Here is a 20,207-nt window from a genome sequence, read left to right as displayed (position 1 = left end):
TGATGCGGGGAAGACTGATATGACCTATATGGCACACTCGCTGACACGAAGCAAAAGCCCATTAGCAATCCAGATTAGCACAGAGAAGAACTCCCAGCAGGCATCCCAGCTCCCCAGGAGCTGCTTGTTGATTAGTATTAGCTTAACTGGCAGCATTTTCTATCACCTACACAAATCGCATTTGAAACACATCAGCCTCAGCGCAGCATCTTAGATGTTCAAACCTTGAATAGGAATAAAGAACTTTTGGTAACCGCACCAGAGTAAGGAGAGACCCGTTCAAAAGTTGGCAACAGGTTTTTCATTTTATGGATTCAACAAAAAACGTATAAAAACTTTACGCAGTGTTTTTGTTCAAATGTTTATTGATCTGTGTGTGCAGCAGACAAATTGGAATCCTTTTAAAACTATTTTAAACCTAACATAATTCAATTTAAATACTGGCAAATTAATTGAAAGCCAAGTGATGGAGGTAAAGTGTTGGCATTGTTTTGGCAATCTATAGAGACACATTTGAGCATGTACAGCATGTTGAAACGCATGGTACTGTATATGATAAAAAATAAACCATCTCTGTACACACTGGATGTGCAACGCAAAACAAATTTTGAAATTCAATAAACAACAATAAGTTAATTTCAGGAATACACAGGAAATTCATGGAGACGTGAACATAAATCTCAACTTCAAAAAGCATCCATGTTTGTACCATACAGTGTTTAGGATTCCTCAAAGGAATAGTCTAATATTTCATGTATAGCATACATGCAGTTGGGAGCCCCCTTGGCTTTGCATAACTGCTGGGTAAAAAAAAAAAAAAAAAAAAATGTTGAATGTAAACATAATATAATATGCTAAAACAATTTCTTTTTGCAGGACTGGCACAACTAGCTAAACTTACATGTTCTATCCACCATCAATGTTGTTGAAACGATGTCAGAAATTATATTGAATGATCACACAGTATTCAATTACAGTAATCCCTCATTTATCGCGGTTTTGTTTCCCCCCCCCACCCCCAGGAGGTGTCCACGTTTTCAGTCAACTGCCAAACTAGGCTAAGGGGTCCTGGCTAGTTTGAGTTTTAACTCTATAGACATACTGTACTGTACTGATGTTTTCAAGAAATAACATTTTCTTTTTTAAACGAAATGTCAAACTATTCCTTTGAGTTAAAAGCACCAACATGATGCTGCTTGGAAGCAAACAGTTACAGTATCCACATCATAAACAAACAACAAGAAATGTGCATCACATTCAATAATGCCATCCAGTGTCTCGGAAACATAAAGCTTTAGCTCAAACACCCCACACCATGATTGGACAAAACAACTAGAACAGACAGTAACATTTACATTGTGTTCCCTGCTCGCGATTAAGTATGCAATACGGCTTTTCCTGTTAAAATATGGAACGCATTTAAGCAGCATCAAGCTTTTTCTCTGTGATCGAAAAAAAGAAAATCATAAAATAGTACAATTTCATAAAAATGGATGTTACCCAAGATAGTATTCCACCTTGTCTGTAAAAAGACCTTTAAAACTAGCGGCTTGGCATCAATAATAACTTGGCAGAAAAAAACCTCTCAAAGACCCCGAAGTCCTGTAAATACATGACATAGATGATCCTGCATCTGTTGCTAATTGTGGTGTTCCACCATCTGACAAATGAAGCTGTACTTTATGACAGCATCACTTTCCGGTCTGTGCGGCCCTACTGGGGGCTGTGCTCATATGAGGGGAACATGGACTTCCGGGTTTTGGGAGGCGGCGGTGGAGGCTTGCTATCAATTTTCATTGGCAGCGGTGGAATGAACTGTAAGGAAGGCGAGAGTGGTGTTATATTTCTGAATATTTTAGCATTTATATGCCATTAAATATGCATTAGTGGCATTTTCTTTGAGCAGATGCACCTCTGAAGAGAACGCAGCGTTGTCAATCTCATGCGGGTGTTTCTTTGGAGGCATTGGTGGGGGGGTCCCGGGGGTGTCAATGGCGTTGGCATCATTGTCACTGAGCAGTGATGAAAAACCTACCGCATAAGAGACAAAATGAAAGCTATCCAGATGGCATGCATCTGTGAACGTGCATATGTGTGAATGTTGGCTTTAGAGCAGAATGCGCTGACACAAGGTGGATATATTCATCCTGACTGACAGAAAATAAAATGAGGACAGGCAGTGTGGTGTTTGTTAGAGAGGTGCTGTGTGTTCCGTACTTGAGCTACGTGGTGTGTGAGGCGTGTGAGGAGAGGCAGGTAGAGGACTGAGAGGGTTGGACAGGCTGAGCTGGGAGGAGACACCCTGGAACAAGGAGAGCGTCAGTCGTCTGTCGCCCAACTGTAAACTCTTGGGCCTCTGCTGCTTCTCCACGGGACTCTGGGATTGAAGTGGTAAACAAAGACATGAGCATTTGCAAGAACCAGGGAAATTGAGCTAGCACCAAATTCATAGGTGGATAACAAAAGAATAAACATGATTCGCTGAACATGAGTATGCACCTCATCTGCATCCGACTGTCTCTCCAGCAGCACCTGGGACTTGCTCACGCTCCACTCCTTCCTGTTCTTTCTCGCAATCCTGTTGTCCTCCTCTGAGCGGGACAACACTGAGGTCCTGCGATCGCTGGGGCGGGACAACAAGGAACTGGTCGTGAATAATGGGGGAGAGAAAGAGATGCAGGAGGATGAAGAAAAAAAAAATGTGAAGACTAAGCAAAATTAAGCACTGAAGAGAGCATGAAGACTGAGACTGACACTGGCTAAGGGACACAAAAATAAAAAATAAAAAATCAAGGAGTGAGTGGATGCACTGACTCTTGGGAAGAAATGCCCGAGTGTCCGTCCGAGGATGCAGAGCCACTGGAGAGGGCTGAGGAGGCGTTGGAGAGAGTAGAGACAGTGGACATGCGACGCAGAGTGGAAGACAGGATGTAGGGCATCACTACCGAGCCCACGCGACTCTTCTTTCTCTCTGTGAGAGAGCAGGGCTGGGACACACAAAAAGGATTAAGCATCATCAGGTAATGTTGGCAGGCGACGGGCTCAATGACACAGGGGGGTTCTAATGGGGGACAAAACACTGGCCAAAATGTATTATCCCGGACTAAAAAATGTACACTCTGCTTTGAACGGGAACAATGTGGTGGGAAAGAGAGAGGGCCAAAGGGTCATGTTGCCATCTTTCTTCCTTTAAAATGGAGTTTGCAGTTGGCAACGCACCAAGGTTATAACACCATAATGCTTCTCCACTTTCTCCCGAAGGTCCTGGAAGCAAGCAACCAGGCGGTTGTGTAAGGGCTTCAGCTGCTCTGTCGTCTTCTCCCCGTGGATGCGAATGCCATCTGCCAAGACAGGGATCTGGGAGGGGGAAGATGGGCACTTTAAGAGTTACGCAACATTTTGTGCTTTGAGACCTGTGTAAGTGACAAAGCAAGTGCAAGGATTTACCTGCAGGGCAATGAGATGTTTCAGGACCTCAATGCGCTCATGGTCTTCAGGGTGTTCGTGGATGTAGGTGTCAGTAAAAAAGGCCTAAAGAGGACGAACCATTTGAAAGCGTCTTCAAAATGCACACTTCTAATGTTGCCGCAAGCTACACGAGTTACATTTCTACATCGTGACAAATAAGCTACAGCAGTTCCCTTGAGAACAGAGCAGGCTAGAGGCCACCAAGAACTCATGGTCTAAATTTTTTTATTGGGGTTAGGAATTAAACATACACTTGAAGTGGATTTACGGAGCAGGTCTGTGGTGAAGAGATATACAGTACAGTTAAGCACATATTTTAAATTTTGACTCAAAAGTGATTTATTTTGGTGAGTGGGTATCTTGGAGGTGGAAATAACTAAAAACTGCCTCAAAAAAACAATATCATTTAATATAATCTAATTTCAATATAATCTCCCTTTTTCTCAACACCGATTGTCCATCGATGAACGAGGACATATGCCAGCCTCGTAAAATTCAGTAGGCTGCGCTTTTAACCACTTTCCTTACAGCATGCTTAACTTGTTCGTCATCAGAGAAGTACTAACCCCTTACTCCTTCTTTTAACGATTCACAAAGGTGAAAATCTGATAATGGAGGATGGGTTATGGTTGTCCAGCCAAAGGAATTGATGACTTCACAAGCTCCTTTACTTGTCAAGGAGGTCACTGAGAGCAGGCTCTTGTTCTTCGCCTTTGATCGTGGACACCCAAGTTTTGACTGTGCTGTAGCCATTCGCAGCTTCCCCTTGTCCTATTCTGAGCTGCTTCTCCTCACTAGGGTCGCGGGTGTGCAGGAGGCGGGGTACACCCTGAACTGCTTGCCAGCCAATCGCAGGGCACATATAAACAAACAACCATTCGCACTCACATTCACACCTACGGGCAATTTAGAGTCACCAATTAATGCATGTTTTTGGGATGTGGGAGGAAACCGGAGTGCCCGGAGAAAACCCACGCGGGCACGGGGAGAACATGCAAACTGGCGGGGCCGGCGATTGAACCTCGGTCCTCAGAACTGTGAGGCAGACGCTCTAAGCAGTCACCCACCATGCCGCTCTTCCAAAACAATTTGTCCAATTTTGTCTGAATTTCCATATTTTAAAAAAATTATGTCAAGAACATTACTGCGGGACAGTTATTGGCGTGTATTATGTAATAGGATAAAAATAATTCTGCATACTGTTCAGTTTTGCACAACATAATCATTATTCTAGGATCGTGATCATTAGTTAATTATGGCTTCAATATTTGTTATTTTAATGTTTCAACTTTGTAATGGTGGACGCAGTTGCAGCCTGAATCAAAGTATATGAGATTTCAACGTGCCATCGGCAAAAATATCTGTCTATGGATTAATCTGCCTTTACCAATTCTGTTTCAACCATGGTTTAAAAAACAAAAAAAGTCAATTAAATTGGATTAATTAGATCTCAAAAGTCAATTAAAACTCAGCACTCTATTTTGCAAACTAACATACAAACACCTTGCTGATAGATTGAATTGGGGTAGTTTATGCATGGCAAATAGTTTTTGAATGTACTTGTACAGGTGTCTTCTCTTGCATGCTATTTATATTATACATTTCCATCCATCCATTTTCTTCCGCTTATCTGACGTCAGGTCGCGGGGGCAGTAGCTTTAGCAGAGAAGCGCACACTTCCCTCTCCCCAGCCACTTCCTCTAGCTCTTCCGAGGGGATCCCGAGGCGTTCCCATGCCAGCAGAGAGACATAGTCTCTCCAGCGGTTCCTGGGTCGTCCCCGGGGTCTCATGCCCGGTGGGATGTGCCCGGAACACCTCACCAGGGAGGCGTCCCGGAGGCATCCGAATCAGATGCCCGAGCCACCTTATACATTTATATTTCCTATAGCCACTATTGCTACGGACATGATGGAAATTTCCCCAAATAAAGGTTATTTTATCTTATATTAGAAATATGTATTAATAATAATATACTTTTAACCTGACCCCGTTCTCATATGATGTCCCCAGTGACGTATAGATTCATTTCTGGTTCAGAGGCTCTGAATTACTTTACATTTATATCTCCAGACGCATATTAATTAACTTAGTTTGTTGTTCAAACTTGGTTACTCTCCGCTATAATGCGGTTGCACCCCCCATCATCTTTTTTCTCTCTCTCGCTCTTTTTTTTCCAACAATATAGTGTTTATTTCGTCACGGTGGCAGACAAGGCGCCACCCGATCATCGCGTGCTGTCGCCAAGATCACGGTCCGACAGCAGAGGTCATCGGGGAGGTGGGACAAGAGTCCAGGCAGCGGAGAGACAACTTGTCAGCATTCAGGACCACGGGACTTAATTGCAGGAACCACAAGCGCATGGAGCACATCCGTGCTGTCGTCAGACAGAAAGAAAGTGCGCGCGCGCTGCTCAGGGCATAGGAAGTCATGGTGGGGGTTTAGATGGCAAAAGTAAACACTACGTCACTTAATGTATCAAAACACTCACCAATCATCACCAAAATTTACAAGGACATCTCTACTCATGGCAGCTTCAACCTCTGAAAATATTACAACGATCGAACCATCATTTTCGAATATGAACGTCACATTTTCCTATCCACGGCGCCATATACGTCTCATCGTGTCAGAAAGACAGAAACCTACAATCAAATTAATGTCGACATCTCTCTTTACGCCCCCACTTCAACCTCTGAAAATATTACGACTGGCCCAATATTTTGGACATTTTCCATAGGCGCTCACGAGAGAAAAAGCCTGTACAGTACGTCATTTAATGACGTAAGCAAAATGTTCCGTTTCAAGGCACCCCGTCATGCTATTGGTCAATGTCGTCGTCGTGAGGCCGGATCCGCAATCGTGGATAATGTCACACTACACAAGGCAACGTTGCTTGCTCAGGGACTCATAACTCAAACAATCGGCCACGACAGCTCACGTTTGTCTGCGACGTGTCTGTCGGGTCTAAATTTGGCTACAATCGTGTCGTCTGAGCTCGGCCTCATTACTTGTCGTTTGTGTAATTTGGCATCTTATACTAGCAGCAAAACATTTCCAACATAATTATTTTTCGCACATGTGCCCATGGACAAATCGTGATTCCAGACACAGCAAAAATCACAGAGCAAGCGGTGAGCAGTGGGGCAGTAAAAGGTGTGACCTGGAAGAAGAGAGCCTCAAACCTTCTCATAGTTAGAGAAGCCACCCATGACAGCGGGATCAACGATGCCGCTGAGCATCATGGACAGCGGGTTGATGGACAACGAGCGATCACAGGCTTGCTGCTGCACCAGGTTACTCAGCTTTTCATTGGCCATCTCCATGGTCTCTATGGCATTCTCCAAGGGACTGATCTCCTCCTGCCCATCATGAGTGTTTTGGAAATAAGTCAAGTTTAGAGGAATGCTAATTTGAATTGGTAAACAAAATGAGGCTGCTTCTTACCACAGAGACTGATTTGACTTCAAACCATTTCAGAATACCAGGGAAGCGATAGGCAGTAATGTACGTGGTTCTCTCAATCCACATAGTCTGCAGGGGAGCATTTGAATTGTGAGTTATGTTCAAACAAGGTTGTTTATATTCGAGTATTTTGGAGCAATTATAGGCATGTGAGTTCACATACGAGCTTAAATCTATCAAGAACATTAAAAGACACTCACTGCAAACTCATTGTCTGGATCCTTTTCACCTTTTCTGAAGGGCCTAGAATATTGGAATTGGTCCACTTCATTGGTTCGATAATAACTGCAAGATTAGAGAGTTGGTGATTCGGTGACAAGACCTTAGAATTCTAATTTCCATGGTGTTTAAAGGAACTGTTAATCACTTTAATATCTGCTCTGGAACACCCTTGTCTTTAAACCGGTGTGGCACAATGAGCACTGGCTTGACAGTAAAACACTGGATGTCTAAAGCTCAGCTAAGGACGTGTAGTACTGTAGAAGAACGGTCAAATTGTAAAATTAAAGAATTGGTTTCTTAATAAAAAGACAGTTTGTGGTTTGATTGATAATACAGTATAATATAACCGATCAAGTGTCCCCACCGTCACACATTAAAACCCATAGCAAAATATTTCATTTATAAGAACTAACAAACAATACATGGTAAAATGGTAAATGGACTGCACTTATATAGTGCTTTATCTACACAGTTCCCAAAGCGCTTTACAAAGCATCATATTCAACCACCCGCACACACGGATTCATACACCAATGGGCGACTGCTGCCATGCAAGGTGGTGCCAGGCCAGCTGGGGTTACGGTTCAGTGTCTTGCCCAAGGACAATTCGACATGCGGACAGTTGTAGCCGGGATTCGAACCAAATTCAAGGATACACTGTCCGGGAGAGTTGCTGATGTTGACTCCAGGTGGCGCTGTGCTGGTCATGCGGACAGCATTTGGGAACTGAGAGAGGAGTTTTAAACTGAAGTCTTCAAGCCACTCATACTCTTTGCCTCTGTAGATGAACATCTTGTTCTGGAACAGAAACGTTGTATTTAAAACATGACTAAGCCAAACTGTTATCTCCTTTTGTAAATGCATTTGGACCAACATTTTATGAGTTTAATGAAAGTGGGCTAGGTTTTTTTTTTTTTTTTTTTGACAAGTCAACCAAAGGCCATCAAAAAATAAATAAATGGACTTTATGGACGGAAAAAAAAGCTTCCAGAGTATTTCGGATGTGCATTCATGCAAAGCTTAGGAAAGACCGACGTTATTGTGACATTCCTCTTGAATCATCAAATAGTTGTTAACATAAGAGCATTATTTTAAAAATGTTTCAAAGAAAACATTCATTGAATAAGTAAAGTTGTATGTTTCTTTATTTATTGAAATAAGCAATCATTTCTTACCCTGAGGAAAGAAGGGAATCCAAGTCCGTTATAGCCAACAGCAAAGTACTCCGGCTGTGGTCGCATGGCGTGCATTATTTTTTCATAGAACTCTGCTTGTTTTTTCTGCAAGAGAAAACAAAAATGTGGACATAATGTATGTTGTCTGTCTGTTTGTATTTACAGAATAAAAATTGCTCATAATACAATAGACTTTTTTTTGCTGTTAAACAACACGCTACTGGACCATAATTGTACTAAATTGCTAATCCTGATACATGTTCTTACTCGATTCTTCAAAATAGATCATTCACACACGCACACACCCTGCTTCAGGTCCTTGAGTGTTTTTAAGTAATTGCACTCAGCCCCTCTGGCACCCTGAAACATTTCCACTATTATTCATCAGACACATTTACAGTGTACAGGGAATGCATTGCAGTGCATTGTGCAAAACAACATCGGTTTGGCTAAGGACCCCCGAAAATGTCAGCTACGAAGAGACACGCTTACGAAGCACAGTTTAAACTGCAAGCTATCAGTTATGTGGAGGAACATGGGAATCGAGCAGCCGCGAGAGAATTCAAGATCAACGAATCCAAGGTTCGCAAGTGGAGGAAGCAGGAAAACAAGCTTCGCCAAGTCAAGAAGACGAAGCTGAGTTTCCGCGGGAAAAAAAAGAAAAAGAAAACGCGGAAACAAGGCGAGGTGGCCTGAGTTGGAAGACCAACTCGAGCAATGGATTAATGAGCAAAGAACAGCCGGGAGAAGAGTCTCAAGTCACCATTCAACTGAGTGCAATAACTCATTCCGGGAGGCTTGACGAACTGCTGGACATCCGTGTAAACAGGGCGTTCAAAGTGAAGTGAGAGCTGTGGGAGCCATGGATGACAGATGGCGAACACAGCTTTACTAAGACAAGGAGGCAGCACTGGGCCTTTGTTGGTTTTTGTTGTTGTTGTTGTTCAGGGCGGAAATGTAATGCACATGCAGCTTCTTACCAGCAGCTGGCTGAGCTCCATGAAGTCAAACATGTGACTCTCGTGCATCTGCGCCAGCTCCTTGCCAAGTTCAATGGCCTTCTCCCACATCTGGGAAGATGTACATCACTCACTTCAGAGGTACAAAGATAGGGGTGCAAAATAGACTTCAAGCACTAACCGTTGATAAGCAGCAGTGAGTAATATTTGAATGCTGACAACAAATAAACCTGAAGCCTATATGTGAAATATTGGAACTTGAGTTTCAAACATTCCTTCAAGGAATTTATGCATTATGCAAAAACAATTCACTTGTGACATTAGTATAGTGACAGAACTGGCAATTCTCACCTTTCCTTTGTCCAAATAACATATGATCTCCTGGAAAAGTCTTTCTTTCAACTCCTGTTGTGTCCACACATGCTTCCCATCTCGAGGAATCAGATGAGGTGCACAGGTTTTGTCAGACCACTGGTACAAATTCAGTAGTTTCGATACGTAAATAAGAGCAACATTTTAACATGTTAAAAATAAGATCTGAATATACTGTATTATAAACCTCAAGTAATTCCTCATGTAGCAGCAGAGTGTAGGAGGCCTCTGTGTAATTTTCACAGTCCAGGTGTAAATCCCGCAGTTTGTACAAGTACCTAGGTATAAGAACCCATCAGTAAGGAGCACTTAATCAAAAATGCAGAAGTCAACAGCGCCGCCTGACTTACCGGATATAAATGTCCTCCCTCTTTTTTTCCTTGTAGAAATTCTGGAGAAAAAAACTGTTAAATAACTGCTTAAGTACAAGCACAAATGTGTCAGCCTTTTGATGAACACAGGAGTGGGCCGTACCAGCACATTGACAGTGCAGCTCATGCGATGTTCAGGACTTTCATCATGTGTGATGGTGCGGTATGCCAGGAGATTCTCCAACAGGCTGCTCAGCAGAAGCGCCAGCTCCTCACCCGACTGTGACAGGTATCTGTGGCGTCTGCAGTGCTCCAGTAACCTGTAGGTTCATACAATCTTTCACAAGACAGTCCGTAAGAAGCTGCCCGTTATCTGAAAAATTTGCCATGGCTAAGATGAACATTTTTAAATGCTTGTAGATTGCTTTGACCTTTTGGCTCCTTAAGAAATTTTAATAAAACAAAATCTGTCATCATATATGCATCTACTCACTGACTGAAGAAAATCTGATAGCAAAGACACGTTTGTCTGTTAGGATAAATTACAAAAATTACGTTTTCTCCAGCAGGACTTTGTATTGCTCATCTCCTCTACCTCCTTCAACCTCTTGATCCAGTTTTGTTATCAGTTCATTTTCAAACTGAAAAGAAACAGACAATTATGAGTAAATTAGACAATACTAGTAGTTTTCTTGCACTGGGAGCACCCATAGCGTCATTTTTATTTCCTCTACTTTCTTAGTGAAAAGCTAAACTATATTCTGCAGTATTTGTTCTAAAAAAAAAATTTTTAAAAAAGATGCACGAAAAAAAAAAAGGATGGTGGATGCAGGCTCTAAAACACAGTCAAATAGACAAATCAAATAACTTTGATGGCATTAAAAGAAAACACTTTGTGCATAAGATTGGAGATTATACCGTTTCAAATGTGCGCCCGGGGCTGAAATTGTGCTCACACTGCATCATATCGAAGAAGATGGGAATTGTGGCCTTCCTCAGCTCAGACTCAGGCACCAAAGTGACCTCCAAAATAGGTCCAACCATGGCTGGGATGAACTTCATTTTATGGGGGCCTGCAGGGCAACAAAAGAGTACCACTTAGAAGAATATGATTATGATATGAGAAGGCAATAAGCTGTAGCTTCATCTCACAACAAACATAGGGCAATCTAATAATACAGCAAACAAAACAGTACAGTAAAACTGAACAAAAAAAACATTGTCTTGTTATTCTGCCTGCATAACTGGCAGGCACCAAATAAACAAATTCAAAAACATCAATGAGAAAAAACACATGAGATGGTAATAAATACTCACCAAGATTGTACCACATATCTCTGATCTTAAAGCCAACTGTCTTCCTCATATCACCATATCTGTAACAAATGTAAATTAGTTTAGCAGATATTTTCCTCATTAAAGCTAGAAATCCAATCCAAACTACTTTGTGTTCTATGGGACATGTTTTGGATAGGACCATGCATTTTAATACATACTGTATATTACATATATATTATATACATCTTTTATATTTTTAATACTGTCTGTATATGTGAAAACAAAATGTAAGTGTGTAGTTGCTCTACCTTATGGAAGCCCATTCCCGGCAGTAAAAAAAAAATAAAAAAATTATCAGGACAGGAAGCCCGTTTCCTCGAGGTTAAAAAAAAAAAAAAAAAAAAACTATAGGCGGAGCCCGTTCCTGCCAGTGTTTTTTTTTTTTTTCCACCAGTGAGATTTTTTTTCTATATTTTTTGCCACTGTCATAACTATGGAAGCCCATTCATGTTTGCAATCGCATCCATTGGCAACAAGCAAGGTTTTAAACAATTGTTGCACTCAACGGGAATCTAAAAGTGCACTTTATAAGGTATTGTGTACTCAATACAAAATGTAGTAAAATGATGTGAATTGTGGTTATAGGCTGACGTGATAATATCCTATCCTAAAGTACTATTTTATAATGACATAGATTCCAATAAAATCAGCAAAATCTGCAAAGCTCCAACTTCCAACTTGTGCCTTTGGCACTACACATAGCATGGAAGATCTTTGGCAGCTTTTTTTTCTCCTCTCTTTTTTTAATTTACTACGTTAAAAAAAAAGAAAAAAAAACAGGCTCCACTTATAGTTATTTTATTTATTTAACTGGTGGAAATGGGCTTCCTATCTGATAAAAGAAAAAAAGAAAAACTTTTTTTTTTCCGGCAGGAATGGGCTTCCATACTACCTAGTGGTTGAGTTTGTCAATCAGATATTTATCAACTCTTCAAACCACTGACAAAATGTGTCAGACATTTGTCAAAATTAGAAGAAAATACTATTCTTGGCCAATATGAAATTCTCAATGAGTGTTAGAAATACTCTCCACTCCCAAAGTATTAGAACAGTGAAGCCACTTCCTTTATTTTTGCTATAGGCTTACTGTAAACCGAAAACACAGGCTTGACATGAAAAGAATAATATGAGACAACAAATCAACATTCCAGCTTCTATTTCAAGGTATGTACAGCTACATCGATATATAATAATGTAATAAACCTGTGGAGTGTATTCTGTAATTAAAACTCTCAGGAGGAGCAAATCCAATGCATCATGGATAGGACACATTTACTGCATGAATAAAAAAATCTCACTTGTTTAGTATCTTGTTTCGTTTCTCTTGAGAGAAGGATTCAAGTTGCAGTGTCTTATGGGTGAGGAATGCCACGGTCAAATGAAAGTAGCTATTCCACAGCTGTGAAGGGTGCATAGGTTTAAAATACTAATCCATATAATGTGACAAATAATGAGTTTCTGTTAAAACAAAGAAAGAAAAAACGAAGCTGACCTGGAGTTCGAAATGTGCTTCGTCTAAGAAATACATGTTGAGGACATCAGAATACTGGTTGATGGCCCTCAGGAATACTTGCATCTGCACCAGGTTCATAATCATCCAATCCGCAGGAAAGACCTTCCCCATGAGGTCCTTGAACATGATGAACGTCTCCATGAGGAAGTCCTGATGATAGGAGAAGCTTCATAGTAAACGCTAGTTGGAGAAGAGTTAAATCCAAAAGGCAGCATTGCTGCATGTCAGGCTCTTATCATGTTCTGACCAATAATGGCCCACCGACATCATCGTGACATTCCCATCAACTGAATGATATGTTCACAATCAATATTCTCCATAGAGTAGAAAGTGGCATGGGCGGTTTAATGTCCATTATTGATTAATTGTTTCAGGGTGAGGCGTACAGCAGCTAACAAGGGCAGCACCAGAACACTTACAATGATATCCTGTCTCGTCTTAAAGGTGCCGATATAGTGGGCATAATGCATGTCATCCATCTGCTTCAGGACAGCTGTCATGCAGGACAAATAGTGGCCCTGTCACAGAGAAGGTTATTTCTTACATTACATTAATTTTCAGTAATTCCCTTGCTCACACAATAGAACATTCAGAGCACCTGTTGTTTGTCTTATTGTATATTTTGCCCCTTTATAAAGACATAATTCAGTGTCATTAATGTCGACACTTCGCGAGGACATACTCTATTCTGGCAGTGACATCACACTTACAATGAGGGGGGAAGATCTGTCCATGCCTATGACAGTGCGATTAACCCTGCGAAGCAGGCGTTCCATGATCAGCTGAACGTGTCCTCTGGTCGGACCCTACACAAATGCAATCACATGTACACTATTACAGAGGTATTCATTTAGTGAAAAGTACTGTGGTAAACTACTCAAATTGAGTAATGTGCGATACATAATAACTCAAATTATGTATGATGAACGCAAGAAGTTTAACCTACTCCAAGCGAAAATGTGAAGGGAAAAGAACAGATACGACAAAAGAAACACTCCATGCAAAACAAACGGAAAGTGGCTGGTTAGAAGGGGATGATAATGATCAAACATTGAACTTTTACTATAACTCAACCCAAACTAGAAATTCAAATTCCCTCAGACATTTTAAGAGGAAATAGAGAGAAAAACCTGCATGTTTTGTTGTAGGAAGAATGAGCAAAATAATCCATCCATCCATCCATCTTCTTCCATTTATCCATGTTCAGTCTGAGGGGGAAGCTAATTCCCTTTTCCCTGACCTTTGTGTTTCATTTTTTATTTTTTTGTCCTGTTCAGCTGTTAGGTCAAGCAGAATGGAATATTTTAATCCCTTTTATGCCGGAACAGTTTTACTGTGTCACAGTGGAGTTTTTAAGCTGCCGCTGTGGTTTCTTAGTATTATAATTGATATTTATTGAGAATCAGAGTCGATCAGCCTAACAGAACAAAGTTTCTAAAGGGGAGTGAGAAAAGAAGACAAGAGACAAAGCACTAATTGTAAACAAGATGAGAAAAGTAAATCCTTATATATCTAGAACAATTAAACATTAGATATGAATGTTGTATGGGGCAGTAGTGCTACACCCTGTGAGGGAAGGACAAGACAAGGACAGGAGAAGAAGCATGCAGGACAAGGGTCGTGAACACAGCTGTACAATTGAAGTGTGGTGGGAGTGACTATATAAATTATAATTATAATTAATTCATTATTCATTATTCATTCTTATAATAAGTCTATTGGACGAGAGTGTGAGTGAGGGGATACCCAAGCAATTCGCATATGAGTTATTTGTCGCCCAGCACCCAGCGAAAAAGTCCCAGGGGCGTGTGCCTGCGGACACATGCAAGTGAATTGACACAGTTTCGCATGCACAATGACTGACAGAGGTGTCCTGTAAGTGCTGTGCCTGCACTGCTGTGGCTGAGGACTACACCCAATCAATCAAGAGGCGGGATCGGGCCAAGGAGTCCACCCAAGAGCAGCCCGGCGGACGGGACACATCCCACACCGAGGGACCCAGGGCAGTCCGCCGGCCCCACCGAGGCGCTACGGCAACTAGCCATCCGGAGGAGGCCGCAGAGACCCAATGCCACCCCCCAAGCCAACCCCCACCCCACAATGCAGCCAGTCCCCGCCCAGCCCGAGGGTGGGACGGTGTCCCTTGTATGTTGGAAAGGAGGACGGATAGGGGCGCCCGACAAGGGAACAATAAGGGGGGGAACCCAGGGAGCAGCCGTGGGGCATGAGAGGGGAGCCCCAACGTCAAGTAGTCATTCAGCCTGGGGGGCCCGGCCTCAGGAGCACCGCCATGAAGCTAGTGAGAACCCACCTCCCCCACTGTTACTATGACTGTCAGGTCCCCGACTGGCAGTCATTGGCCCTACCCTGTGTATTAGTGCTCCCCCGAGTGGTGTGGTGCATTAAAATCTGGAGAGGCCAGTGAGCCGGTGGGGGCAGGGCTCCCAGCCACTGCTGCCTAACAGCCAAATCCGCCCGACCCTAGACCCACCGTCCCCCAGAGATGGGTGTATGTGGTGTATTAAAAGACACGTGGGGATGAGTGTGTGTGTGATGCATTCATATCCAGGGGGGCAGGCAGGGCGCCCGGACAGGGAAACAGCACTAACGTGTTGAAACCCGGTTCGACACCCGCACCCATACCAGTCCCACAGGAACCCTTGGATATGTATGTGTGCCTAGATGTGACTAGTGAGAAAAATATTTATAGTGAGTGGTGCGCTAGGTGAGTGATTAAAAGGCATGGCTCATGCAGGTCGGGCCCATCAGGCAGGACAACCACAGGCGAAGAGGGCCGCCCCACCCAGCCCCACAGCACCGACCACAGAACCCCCCCGCCCCCGCCCAACATTCCAGCCAGTACGCTCTTCCCTGACCTAATCTACACACAGCTTGTGACTATAGGTCAAGGTGGGAAGTTGCATATACCGGTGAATCCAGAACGTTGCGCCTTTGAGCTACCCTCCTTCATCACACAGACCGATGCAGAGTCTGCATAACTGCGGACTGGGAACTGTTGCAGTGAGAGTTGGAGATCCCGCCTTGATGAACCCAACAGGCGCAGATAATCTGAAAAAAGCAATGAGGTCACCAAACCAGATCCCCCAAAGTCTCAGCTGTGCCTTGAAATTTTGACCAGAGAGGTTATGAACAGAATTAGTGACAAAAGATATAATGACAACGGGGGGTAGGGAAACATTGCCCACTCTGTTGGGACGGGACGTGGTCAAAATTCTGCCAGAGGTGGGAGTCAAAACATCTGACAGGGGACGCCGGCAAACATTCACAATAGACCCTCACTTTACGTTTTGAGTCTGGCAGGTGTGACTTCCTCTCCCACCATTGCAGCTCCAACACACCACCAGGTGGTGATCAGTAACACAGCTGTGCCCCTATTTTTGACCCGAGTGTCCAAGACTTGGGGCTGCAAGGTCCATCATTGATCTGCGGCGTACGGTATCTTGCACATATGAAAACCCTTTCTTGAACATAGTGTTCAGAAGTCCAATGACAAAGCACCGTTCAGGTTCAGTTTGGGGGCGGGGGTAATTCCTCCCAATCAGGGCATGACTGGCATTGCCCACATGAACATTAAAACTCCTAAAGTTCCCAAGCAGAACAAGGAAGTCACCAGCGGGAGCGCTCTCCAGCACCCCCTCTAATGACTTCTAAAAGCTTGGGTACTCTGAGCTGCTGTTTGATGCACCGGCACAAACAACAGTCAAAAAAACCCTTCCCCAACCTGAAAGCAGTGGGGGCTACGCTTTCAGCCACCGATGTGAACCCCAACGTACAGGCGCCAAGCTGGGGGGAAATAAATTCAGCTCCAGCTTGTTCCCTGCCTGAGAAGTGACGTTCCACATCCCGAGACCCAGCTTCTATAGCCAGGGATTGGACTGTCGAGGCCATCACCCATCTTACCTTGCAACTGACCCCCTAGCGCTCAGCCTCAGGTGGAAAGACCATAGGATGGAACAAAATAATAACAACAACAAAATCTACATATATTTGTTATGAGTGTGTAAATGCTTCTGTCAGTATTCCTTCAATAGGAAACATTTTTCAAACGCACAAGAGCATTAGTATAAATGCTTGTCTCTTTGCATTCACATGGACTTATGTGTTTGAACAGCATATCCACTCATTTATGCACCAAATCAGCACCATTTTGACTATTTAGACTTTTCTTTTAATGTGTCTTCTATCTGTAGATCTATAAACCCAGGCCATGTGTGCCTGTAATCTTCTTTTGACAAGATGCTTCTGTAATTGTATCCTGAGGTGCCAGCCATTTAGATGTTAGTTTGACTCCTTACCACATCCTTGCGATCCAGAATGTCCAACATCGTGCTAAGCAGTTGTACACAGGCCTCATAGTCAGGTTTACTGGAGTGATCATCCAGCTGCCCACTCAGCTGGTCATTGACAAGAGGCAGAAGCACATCTCGACAATCTGTGGAAACAAAGCAGAGAAATGTGGTCACGGGATAACATGCTGATTTTCTAGTCCCTGTAGGGGCTGTGACAAAGCTCTATATGAGTGTGAGGCAGTGGTTTCCTTTTTTCATTGTATCTTGTGTGAAATTTCATTATGTGGCTTCAGGCTTCAAAACACCTACCTGGCTGCATGAAAAGGTCACTCTCCACCATTTTGCACATGCAGCCCAGCTTCTGACGCACAAGCTGAGAGTCAGGAATGCTCTCAATAAACTTTGTGAGCAGAATGCTGTAAAATGAGAACGCATTTCAATTCCTATGTTGTAATTATCTAAAAAACAAGCAGCTCACATGATTTGTTCTTGACATTACAGCAGCAGGATTGAGAGAAAAATCTCAGAAATAATTCATAATGAAATATCATTCCTAGCTGTGCAGCCCCACTTGAGAATTACCTTAACTCCACAGGATCAAAAACCGACTGGATGTCATTAATGATGCTGGGGAGGTATTTCAATATCGCCCCCTGAAAATACAAAGTGTAGGCATAATAATGGGTTTGCATAGTAATGGATTTGCTTGGTATAGTCTCTACAAACATCATAGCAGAGCATCTCTTTACCTGGCTGACAATGCCAGCAGGTAGCCTACAAGTATTTTACAGATCATTGATTTGCTTAACTATTCCAAAATTTGACTAGTTATACAGTAATGGATAGCTACAGTCACTTACAGGCCACAGCGTTTGGCAAGTAATTAATGAAGTAACATAACCACACAACTCAAACCTTTATTTTCACTCCCTCATCAAGTGGTCTGTCCATGAGAGTGTTGAATGACAGGAATAGAGAACGAATCGAGTTGAAGAAAGCATCCCCATCTTCACTGTTTCCATAGAATCTGTCAAGGTGGATAACATTACAAGCTATTCGTCCAAAAGAACCGTATGAGTGGGAGTATGAGCACCTCTTAGATACCTTAGGTAAAGGATCCGTGACTGGACAATAAACCTGAACAAATATTTGAGAGCCTTGAGTGCCACATAGAGCTTCTCAGTCAGAAAAGGCTCTTCTGCATGGCCTACATAGTGGTTGAGCACCCTGGTAAGCTTCCTGAAAATGCAAACAAAAGTTTGACCTTAGGTCTTCTGGTAATTACACTATAAGGTAGGAGGAGAATCACACAAATCAAGGTGTTGTGTTGCGAGCAATTTAAGATGGGAGGAACTCACATGTAGGCCAAAGTGGCACTGAAATGCTTGTTAATGTAGGTTTCAAGGACTGGGTTAAAGTGCTGAAATTTGATGTCACCAATCAGCGTGATAATGAAAACCTACAGAAAATGAAGGAGTAAGGAGCAGAAGAAAAACTACATTTATTGTGTGATGAAGTGTAGTCTTGCCAAAAGGTAACAGGTGTCAATCAAAAACTAACCAAGGCGTTGAACACCAGTGTGTCATAGGTGTCCTTTTCTGACGTCTCCATCATGATGTTGAACAGAGCATCCAGAGTGTCCTGGAGAAACTGTGAATAAAACCAAAGCTTATTATAAAAATGTCATTAAAAAATCTAAACTGTCTATAACATATAGCATCCTAATAAATATTTAGTGTGACATTAGCAGCGTAGAGCATCTACTTTGACTATCTCCCCGCCTTCGACCTCCATCAGCCTCTGCAGGATCTGGTCAAGATCGTCTGGGTTAGACCTCCAGTTCAACAGGCCGAGGAGATCAACTAAAGATTTGTGAACATAGATGAACTTGAAATTTCAATTACATCAAGACAACTAGATCGGTATCAATAAACAAGACTGTCAACAGAATATAAGTAACAAGAGAACAGCTCAATTAAATTCAAACAATGTAGCAGCGGAGGTGATGTGGGCTGTGTTGTGCAGCAGCTATCCAATGTAAAACTTGTTTCATCTAAAAAAATTACAACCTCAATTCCAATGAAGTTGGGATGTTGTGTTAAACATAAATAAAAACAGAATACAATGATTTGCAAACCATGTTCAACCTATATTTAATTGAATACACTACGAAGACAAGATATTTAATGTTCAAACTGATAAACTTTATTGTTTTTAGCAAATAATCATTAACTTTTAATTTTATGGCTGCAACACGTTCCAAAAATGCTGGGACAGGGTCATGTTTACCGCTGTGTTACATCACCTTTTCTTTTAACAATAATCAATAAACGTTTGGGAACTGAGGACACTAATTGTTGAAGCTTTGTAGGTGGAATTCTTTCCCATTCTTGCTCGATGTACAGCTTCAGCTGTTCAACAGTCCGGGGTCTCCGTTGTCGTATTTCATAATGTGCCACACATTTTCAATGGGAGACAGGTCTGGACTGCAGGGAGGCCAGTCTAGTCGCCGCACTCTTTGACTACAAAGCCAGGCTGTTGTAACACATGCAGAATGTGGTTTGGCATTGTCTTGCTGAAATAAGCAGGTGTGTCCGTGAAAAAGATGTTGCTTGGATGGGAGCATATGTTTCTCCAAAACCTGTATTTACCTTTCAGCATGAATGGTGCCTTCACAGATGTGTAAGTTACCCATGCCATTGGCACTAACACAACCCCATACCATCACAGATGCTGGCTTTTGATCTTTGTGTCCATAACAGTCCGGATGGTTCTTTTCCTCTTTGGCCCGGAGGACACGACGTCCACAATTTCCAAAAACAATTTGAAATGTGGACTCGTTGGACCACAGAAAACTTTTCCACTTTGCATCAGTCCATCTTAGATGAGCTCGGGCCCAGAGAAGCCGGCGGCGTTTCTGGTTTGTTGTTGATAAATGGCTTTTGCTTTACATAGTAGAGTTTCAAGTTGCACTTATGGATGTAGCGCCGAACTGTATTTACTGACATTGGTTTTCTGAAGTGTTCCTGAGCCCATGTTGTGATATCCTTTCCACATAGATGTCAGTTGTTGATGC

General features: G+C 42.5%; 1 protein-coding gene across 7 annotated transcripts in view; it reads right to left on the bottom strand.

Annotated features, from left to right (window-relative positions):
* Positions 1 to 760: 760 nt before the first annotated feature.
* The window catches only part of dock5 (dedicator of cytokinesis 5), a 66,095-nt gene continuing 46,648 nt past the window's right edge, over positions 761 to 20,207 (bottom strand). The window contains exons 19-51 of one of the 7 annotated variants that reach the window (XM_061766418.1): positions 18,896 to 18,993; positions 18,692 to 18,781; positions 18,490 to 18,590; positions 18,236 to 18,370; positions 18,047 to 18,158; positions 17,714 to 17,784; positions 17,441 to 17,547; positions 17,138 to 17,274; positions 13,532 to 13,627; positions 13,241 to 13,339; positions 12,801 to 12,971; positions 12,607 to 12,707; positions 11,288 to 11,346; positions 10,889 to 11,043; positions 10,526 to 10,611; positions 10,134 to 10,290; positions 10,010 to 10,050; positions 9,847 to 9,937; positions 9,639 to 9,758; positions 9,309 to 9,398; positions 8,329 to 8,433; positions 7,810 to 7,951; positions 7,299 to 7,380; positions 7,132 to 7,216; positions 6,914 to 7,000; positions 6,652 to 6,828; positions 3,448 to 3,531; positions 3,220 to 3,357; positions 2,815 to 2,987; positions 2,500 to 2,644; positions 2,218 to 2,377; positions 1,913 to 2,031; positions 761 to 1,815 (exon numbers count right to left, since the gene is read on the bottom strand). In XM_061766418.1, the coding sequence (XP_061622402.1) occupies positions 1,714 to 1,815; positions 1,913 to 2,031; positions 2,218 to 2,377; positions 2,500 to 2,644; positions 2,815 to 2,987; positions 3,220 to 3,357; positions 3,448 to 3,531; positions 6,652 to 6,828; positions 6,914 to 7,000; positions 7,132 to 7,216; positions 7,299 to 7,380; positions 7,810 to 7,951; positions 8,329 to 8,433; positions 9,309 to 9,398; positions 9,639 to 9,758; positions 9,847 to 9,937; positions 10,010 to 10,050; positions 10,134 to 10,290; positions 10,526 to 10,611; positions 10,889 to 11,043; positions 11,288 to 11,346; positions 12,607 to 12,707; positions 12,801 to 12,971; positions 13,241 to 13,339; positions 13,532 to 13,627; positions 17,138 to 17,274; positions 17,441 to 17,547; positions 17,714 to 17,784; positions 18,047 to 18,158; positions 18,236 to 18,370; positions 18,490 to 18,590; positions 18,692 to 18,781; positions 18,896 to 18,993 (3,716 nt within the window). In that variant the 3' untranslated portion in view covers positions 761 to 1,713. Of the gene's footprint in view, positions 1,816 to 1,912; positions 2,032 to 2,217; positions 2,378 to 2,499; positions 2,645 to 2,814; positions 2,988 to 3,219; positions 3,358 to 3,447; positions 3,532 to 6,651; positions 6,829 to 6,913; positions 7,001 to 7,131; positions 7,217 to 7,298; positions 7,381 to 7,809; positions 7,952 to 8,328; positions 8,434 to 9,308; positions 9,421 to 9,638; positions 9,759 to 9,846; positions 9,938 to 10,009; positions 10,064 to 10,133; positions 10,291 to 10,525; positions 10,612 to 10,888; positions 11,044 to 11,287; positions 11,347 to 12,606; positions 12,708 to 12,800; positions 12,972 to 13,240; positions 13,340 to 13,531; positions 13,628 to 17,137; positions 17,275 to 17,440; positions 17,548 to 17,713; positions 17,785 to 18,046; positions 18,159 to 18,235; positions 18,371 to 18,489; positions 18,591 to 18,691; positions 18,782 to 18,895; positions 18,994 to 20,207 lie in introns of those variants that run through there. The other 6 variants (XM_061766419.1, XM_061766420.1, XM_061766421.1 and 3 more) reach the window with 6 other exon arrangements.

Source organism: Phyllopteryx taeniolatus, chromosome 3, assembly GCF_024500385.1.
Source record: "Phyllopteryx taeniolatus isolate TA_2022b chromosome 3, UOR_Ptae_1.2, whole genome shotgun sequence".
Taxonomy (NCBI): Eukaryota; Metazoa; Chordata; class Actinopteri; order Syngnathiformes; family Syngnathidae; genus Phyllopteryx; species Phyllopteryx taeniolatus.
This window is presented reverse-complemented; position numbering and strand designations above follow the sequence as displayed.